Source organism: Triticum urartu, chromosome 1 (assembly GCF_003073215.2).
Source record: "Triticum urartu cultivar G1812 chromosome 1, Tu2.1, whole genome shotgun sequence".
NCBI classification, from domain to species: domain Eukaryota; kingdom Viridiplantae; phylum Streptophyta; class Magnoliopsida; order Poales; family Poaceae; genus Triticum; species Triticum urartu.
Genome location: NC_053022.1, coordinates 316623957 through 316631111, shown reverse-complemented (window position 1 = coordinate 316631111; position 7155 = coordinate 316623957). Strand labels below are relative to the sequence as shown.

At 49.2% G+C, this 7155-nt stretch overlaps 1 protein-coding gene across 1 annotated transcript; it reads right to left on the bottom strand.

The window, feature by feature from the left end:
• Nucleotides 1-1275: 1275 nt before the first annotated feature.
• On the bottom strand, nucleotides 1276-5636 carry LOC125509589 (cytochrome P450 84A1-like). The gene is made up of 2 exons (XM_048674589.1): nucleotides 4566-5636; nucleotides 1276-2282 (listed from the first exon to the last, which is right to left on the bottom strand). Exons 1-2 carry the CDS (start codon nucleotides 5511-5513, stop codon nucleotides 1614-1616), a joined length of 1617 nt encoding a protein of 538 aa, XP_048530546.1. The 5' UTR covers nucleotides 5514-5636; the 3' UTR covers nucleotides 1276-1613.
• Between the last annotated feature and the right edge of the window lie 1519 nt (nucleotides 5637-7155).

Below are 7155 nucleotides of genomic sequence, written 5' to 3'. Positions count from 1 at the left end.
ATCGCCGTCAAGCAGCAGCCGGAGGAGGGCGAGCTTGTCGCCGTAGAGCAGGAGCCGGAGGAGATCGCGCGCTGAGGCGTCGTCGGGCCTGAAGCTTTCGTCGGCGATGTCGACGCGGTCGCGGCCGCCATTGCCGAACGGAGTTTGCGAGAGGATGAGAAGCGCCACCGTCACGACGAGGAGCTCGAAGACCTCCTTTTCAAGCAGGCGGTTGCGGTCAACCTCGCCGCGAAGGACAAGGACGACGAGTGGCGGCGCATCCACGAGGAGCAGAGGGAGAAGTACGTCGACCTTGTCAGCTCCGACGAGGAGGACTGAGCTCCTCCACTGTCTCGGCCTCGCTCGCCGCGAGCCCGTCCATTTTGGTAGCCGCCTCGAGCCCGCAGATCCCCACCCCCCTCTAGTAGTAATAGTAGAATGTATGTATGATCATGTAGTATGTGGTAAACTATGAATGATCAGTGTGGCTGCAATTTCTCCTGTGAATTTTTTTTTCAAATTATGCAATTTCTTATACGGGGTCTATTCTGCAGCGCACGATTTCGCCCCACAAAACAGTTCATCCTCGAACTATAAATGCGTTATGCGGGTCGGAATTATACGAGGTCTTTTAGAGATGCTCTTACACAGTCATTTCTTAACCAGTTCAGCTGAACTTTCTTATTTGAGTACCAAAGTAATGTTGCACTATTTGTTGGTATACCATCAGTTCACCCACAAATATGGAAAAGGTTGTTTTACCGGACAAACCAGATAGCTAGATGTTCCTTACGAACTATATTGTTGTGTTTGGTGACCAAATCATGTACTCGCAAGCCACATTAGTGCCTAGATTATCACACTTAATATCATCCAGTACGAACTGTGGAAGGACGACTATTAAATTAAGGATTAAATTAATCTTGTCCTTGCACTATAACACTAGTTATTTGCATTACTGTCAACTATATATATTCGGCGTTAATAAAGAATAACTAGCTATATGGAAGTATATGCATTGATAAACATAGTTGAGTAGTTGTGTGCTACTATTATATATTCGCTCCGTCTCATAATATAAGAACGTTTTTTACAGTAGAGATGAATGAAGTATTATTTTTGTGCAAATGCACAATTATTGTTCTAAAAATCCAAGAAAGTGCGCTGTAAAATGGTGACGGACGGGCTTTGAAGTACCCAAGCAAATTGCAGAAGCGTGGAGTTCGAATCCATGCGAAATTTTCACATCAAACAAACATATCACGCTTATGAGATAAGAAAAAGAAGAGGCCAATCTTTGCGTTCTTAAAAGAAATTGTCATACGAAGAAAATTTACAGAATCTTGGCCCAACAAGTCTCAAACAATACGGTTTTATACAGTTTGTGTTCTTAGCCATAGAACACCATCATATGCTTAATGGTAACCTAAGCATGCACGCAGGTAGCATGGAGATCCACTTATTATGTTCTGCAGTATCAGAATTCAAAAGACAAAAAAAGAAAAGAAAAACAACAACAAAATGCAAGAGAAAACCACCAAACTCTTGCAATGGCGCCACCACCACCTCTGACCAAACACCTTCACCCTGTGCAGCTGGTAGATACTATAGATCGCACAATCAAGCGTATGATATCACGCCTGGTGCCTGCCGTCGACATTAACGTCAGCGACCAAGGGGCAGGTGAGCCGGGGTGTGGGCACGGCGTAGAGCCTTGTAGCGCGCGGCGCAGTGAGGCCAAAGATGTCGCTCATGTCAAGCTCCGATGGCTTCATGCCGTCAGGTAGCGCCCAGCTGAAGCCGTGGGCGAGCTGAGCGACGGCGAGCTCCAGCGCGTACAGGCCGAGCGCCATCCCGGGGCATGAGCGGCGACCAGACCCGAACGGGAGGAACTCGAAGCAGCCGCCCTTGAAGTCGACCCCGGCAGCCTCCCCTTCCCCCGCCACGAACCGGGACGGCCGGAACGTGTCCGGATCCTTCCATGCCTTGTCGTCGCGGCCGATGGCGAAGACGTTGATCATGACGCGGGAGGCTCGGGGCACGGCGTAGCCCCCGACGACGCAGTCCTCGGCGGTCTCATGCAGGAGCAGCGGGATGGGCGGGTGCAGCCGGAGCGTCTCCTTGATGACGCACTTGAGGAAGGGGAGCTTGTCGAGGTCCGACTCATCCACATTCCGGTCGAAACCCACCGTGTCAGCGAGCTCCTTCTGCAATCGACGGAGGTCGTCCGGGCTGTGCATCATCTCTGCCATGGCCCACTCGATCGCCGAGGCCACCGTCTCAGTCCCGCCAAACATCACATCCTGCCACACATCCACGTCAACAGGTCAGTTTATGAAATGAGATCACATACAGGTGTCATACATGCGTATATACAGTACAGACGACACATACAGTACATGAAATGGGATCGCAAACAGGTGTCATGCATGCGTACAGTAGCAGTAGGACAAAATAGCATAGGTGTCCAATTTTGCACGCGTAGTGCTGTGCCGGTCCCGAAGTTACGAGGTCGCGGTCTTTTTTCCTTTTCGGCGTGCACTCAATCGCAGAAGGGCCGAGGCTTAAACATGAGGACTCCTACCGTGAAAGTAAAGAAAACGAAGTGGCTGGTGCAAAGGTTAGGGAAGCCGTTGTGGTCAGAGGCTGAGAGCCTTTTTCACTTGGGAAGGAGACACGCACTACAACACCAAGTCGGCCGGCCGGCCGGCCAAAGCTTATCCGCGTGTGACATAAGGTGAAAAAATGACGCACCATGAAAAGCCGGACGCAGAGCCCCCAATCTTGGAAGTTTTCGTGCGTGATTTGGTTCTGAGCGCCTGGTTTTTCTTTGGTAGAGGTTGAAAAATGATGTAGGGGCACGACGCGTGTGGGCGTGAATGAACAAGTGAGAAGTGAAAAGTACCAGCAGATTACTACTAGCAGCAATGGCTGCATGGGCGCGGCTTCTGCGCCTCGCTACCTTTCAACAGTAGATCCACCGGCACCGATCGTGATCCGGATGATGAAACATGGGCGAGGTGTGCCCGCCCGCGCCCCCGATTTGATCGCGATGAAACCAAAATAGGTCCCCGGGCTCCGACAAGGCCACACATATAGTGGCAGCTCTGGTGCTGGATCTGGCATTGGTATCTGGCCTTGGGTGCATAGTAAGGTTGTCATAAAGATGGGCGGGTTGGCATTCCGGTACGTAAGGAGACAAACATAACTAGCAGGGTCCAACGTACCCCTATTGTATGTATACTACGTCATGGTGGTTCATGCGTGAAAGCAGCTTGCCCGTAGTGTATACGGCGCCACTTCCTCGTTGGTTGGATCGGAGGGGGGGAAAAATGTGCACGTCACGTGTCTCTACTGCTCTGAGGCGAGGTGTCTGCCCGGCTACGGCTCAGGGTGCAAAATGTTGGACGAAAGCTCAAGGGAGCAATTTCGTGGTTCTAGAATTTGATTTCCAGAGCATGTTGGACACCAACGAAAACTTAGTTTGTGTCATGTTCTTTGTTTCTGTAACATGACCAGAATCTGAGTTCCAAGTTCGAGCCAAATTATGAGAAAATATGATAGAAGTTCAAGTGATAGCCCCGCAAAAAAAGAAGTTCTTTTTTTTTGTGGGAAAGCAAAAACAAAAAGTTCAAGTGATTGAACATATAAAAAGAAGAAAGAAAAATTAAAATTAAATTTTTGCACGAATACCCATGTAAGATCACACGAAAATAGCTTGGACTAAAACTTGGGTAAGTCTCAATTAACTGAGATTTAGCAATTCTGGCCACAAATATATTAGTAGTACTTGCTGGAATTTCGATGAAATTTCATCCAACATGGTAGTACCAGTATAGGCGACTAGCGGATGTTTGACATTGACGTGTGCATTAATCGCCATATATATCGAGATATCTGCATGATCTTTTTTTTTTGCTATGATATTAATTTTATTTTATATTTTTGCATGGCAGTACTTTTGGACGATAAAAACTGATCTCCAAAACAGCTCGATCGCCGTATAGGAGTACCTTACTGGAGTAGGAGTATCTTATTTACTCCCTCTGTTCACTTTTATAAGACCTTGAAAATATTTCAGACAATGTACAAAACAGCCTAATTTAAGTTGTCTGAAATGACTTATAAAAGTGAACGGAGGGAGTAATAATATTCGTCCGATATCACTTGCACTCGCCAGGCATTAATCAACCACGCGTAGTGATAAACAAACCATTTCCCCGCAGAAAAGGCAAAACCATTTAATTACTACTCTGGATTTTTCCAGGTACTAAAGAAAATCGCTTGCCTTTTTTTGTCCGCTTATTATTATCTGGCGAAATATTGCGTTGGTGATCTGTTTTTCGTGCGCATATATGCTAGTCGGTTTTACTCCTGCGCGACCGACCGCTACAGCGCTCAATCCTAATTTTTTCTCCCCCCTGATTCCAACGGTGGGGGCCCGGGCGCGTGGCACTTTTCCCCCTCAATTAACCAAAATAGGAAAGATTTGCGCCTGTCGGAAACCGATCTTTCCAGCGCGCGCGCGGAATAGCATCGCTAGTAATTGATTAGCGGAGTAAAAACGGAAGCTTCGGTTCACGTACCATGATGATGGCCTTGATGTTGTCACGCGTGAGGCGGAGCGTGCTCTGCAGCTCGTCCCCGCCGTCGCCGGTGGCCTTCTTCGGCTTCGCCTCGGGGAGGAACGCCAGCATGTCGTCCACCATGTCCGCGTCGACGTCGTCCGGGCTCTTACCCCTCGCCATGTGCTCGTCGATGATCTTGTCGATGAACTCGTCGAGGGCGGCGCGCGCGGCGCGGAGGCGCACGTTGATGCCCTGCGGGTCCGCCCAGCTCAGCCACGGGAAGAAGTCGCCGATGTTGAACGCGCCGAACAGCTTGGAGAACTCCTGGAGGATGGCGATGAACTCGTCCTGCTTGCCGCCGTCGCCGTCCGCGGCGGCGCCCGCGCCGAACGCGGCGCGGAAGATGACGTTCTTGGTAAGGTTGAATATGAGCTCGCCGAGGTTCACGGACTCGCCGCTCCGCCGAGCCACGGCGCGGACGAGCGCCGCGGATTCGTCGCGCACGGCGACCCACGTCTCCGGACGGCGCCGGCTGAAGAGCTTCATCACGCACAGCTTGCGCATCTGGCGCCAGAAGGGCCCGTAGTGCGCGAACGCCATGTCGGCACGGTCGTAGGTGAGGTAGGCGATGGCGATGGTCGCCGGCCGGTTGGAGAAGGCGCCGTCCTGCGCCTGCAGCACCTCCCGGGCGTACTCCGGCGTCGACACGGCGAAGGCATGGAGCTTACCGAGGCGGAGGTGGAGAAGGCCGCCGTACTGCTTCGCCAGCGCCGCCAGGCCCCGGTGGGTCAGCTGGTCCATCATCGACATGTTGCCGACGATCGGCAGCTGATTCGGCCCGGGAGGAAACGGCGGCGCCTTGCCCCGCCGGCGCCGCTGCAGCACCACGAAGACCACCGAGGCGACGAACAGCCAGCTCAGTGGATCTTGGAGCCATTCCATGCCGGTCTTGGCCAAACCCGCCATTGACAGATACTCGAACTAGAATCTCGAACTTGTTTTTGGCTTTTCTTGGGTGTTCGATTCGACGGTGTGGGTTTTAGGTTGATGTGTTATAACGCTCTTGGGGTAGAGCTGAGGAGAAAAGTGGAGGGTGCCGGGTTTATATACAGTTTGGGCGGAGGAGTAGGTGAGATCAGGGAGATCTCCAGATTAGGTTGAGACATGTATGCTGATAGCATCCGCAGCATCACATTTTTCAACGTTTCTTTCCCTTGTTTACCCTATTTTATTTTGGGGCCATGAGAAAGGGGTGGATCAGGAGTACAAATGGTAGTGGGAAGGGCTGGTGTATAGTAGAAAGAAGATGATTTAGACAAATTTCTTTCTAAATCAATCAGATGGATTTTCCGAAAGCTTGACTGTTTGCTTGCTGGTGAATACCAAATTAAGTAGTTACTAATTATATGAGCACGGAGAGAAGGGAGTATTTATGGCGGCCTAAAAATTCCAGATTAAATCGGATCTTTATTTTACAGGTATGAAAGGTCAAAGTCAAATAGTACATATCTTTTCCATATATTGCATATGTTACCGGTCTCGCAATCCCAGGGGCACGCACATGTGCATCCGTCTAGAGCCGTTGATCCGCGCCGTGATCTGAAAAGTTGTTTTGCCTAAAATTGGCCGGAAAATAGTTGCAAATTTGGAACCCTCTCAATATGAGACAGTATACATGTTTATCTTGTACAAATACTTCGTGCAACCGCTCTTCTACGTCTTCAACCCTGTTTGAGCTATCCATGTTACTGTTCACCTTCTTTCTTGGTCCACATGATCTAATTTGACCGTTCAATACTCTTCTCTTTCGCGTCATCTGCATTGTTCCTTTCAATCCTTTGATCGCATTGTTTCCCTATTTCTTTTCCTTATGTGGAATTATTTTACTTTTCATGAGGTCAATTGAGCAATTCGTCACGTTCCATCGCTGCATGAGTTTATGCCATCATTTTTCCCATCACAAATTGTTGCAGTCTTTATTTGATCTTTTTTTCTATGATACATTATGTCGTCTTTGAAATATTCATCCATCAATTCATTATTTTTTTCCTTTACAATAACATTATGATTTCGTTACTCCAACCGCAACGACTTTTCTACCATTTGATTTCATTGTTACTCCTGATATTTTAGGTCTTATTCTGTCAAGTTTTGTGATATGAAACTTGCTTATTGTTTCTTTTGACCCTATCCACATGGCCCATCCATGCATCCCATGATCGTGTGGACCACCCGCCTGGAGGTTGTGGAAGTCGGTTGGGGATTCTCCTTAAGCCGCAAGAAAACTCCGGAAGTTTCTGAACCGCCTTTAAATTTTTAGCCCAGTCGGGGTTACAGATCTCCGAATATTTTTAAGAAATGGAGAAATGAGTTAGAAAACATATCAAAACAGAAGGCAAGAAATAGAGAGACCCAATCTCGAGGGAGGATCTCGCCCCCGAGACCACTATAACCACAAAACCAGAGGGGAATACACCCCTCTAACAAGGGGAGAATGTCAAGGAAGAAGATGAAGGAGGGCGCTCTCTCCCTCTCCTCAGGTGGCGCCAGAACACCGTTGGGGACATCTCCGCCATCTTCATCACCGTCACCAACGACTCTTACTCTC

What these genes read in the sequence shown, in the direction of transcription:
- LOC125509589 (XM_048674589.1), bottom strand. Translation starts at nt 5,513, where the DNA reads ATGGCGGGTTTGGCCAAGACCGGCATGGAATGGCTCCAAGATCCACTG. An exon ending in ACATCAAGGCCATCATCATG is followed by an intron (nt 2,283 to 4,565) that starts GTACGTGAACCG and finishes GATGTGTGGCAG; the next exon opens with GATGTGATGTTTGGCGGGAC.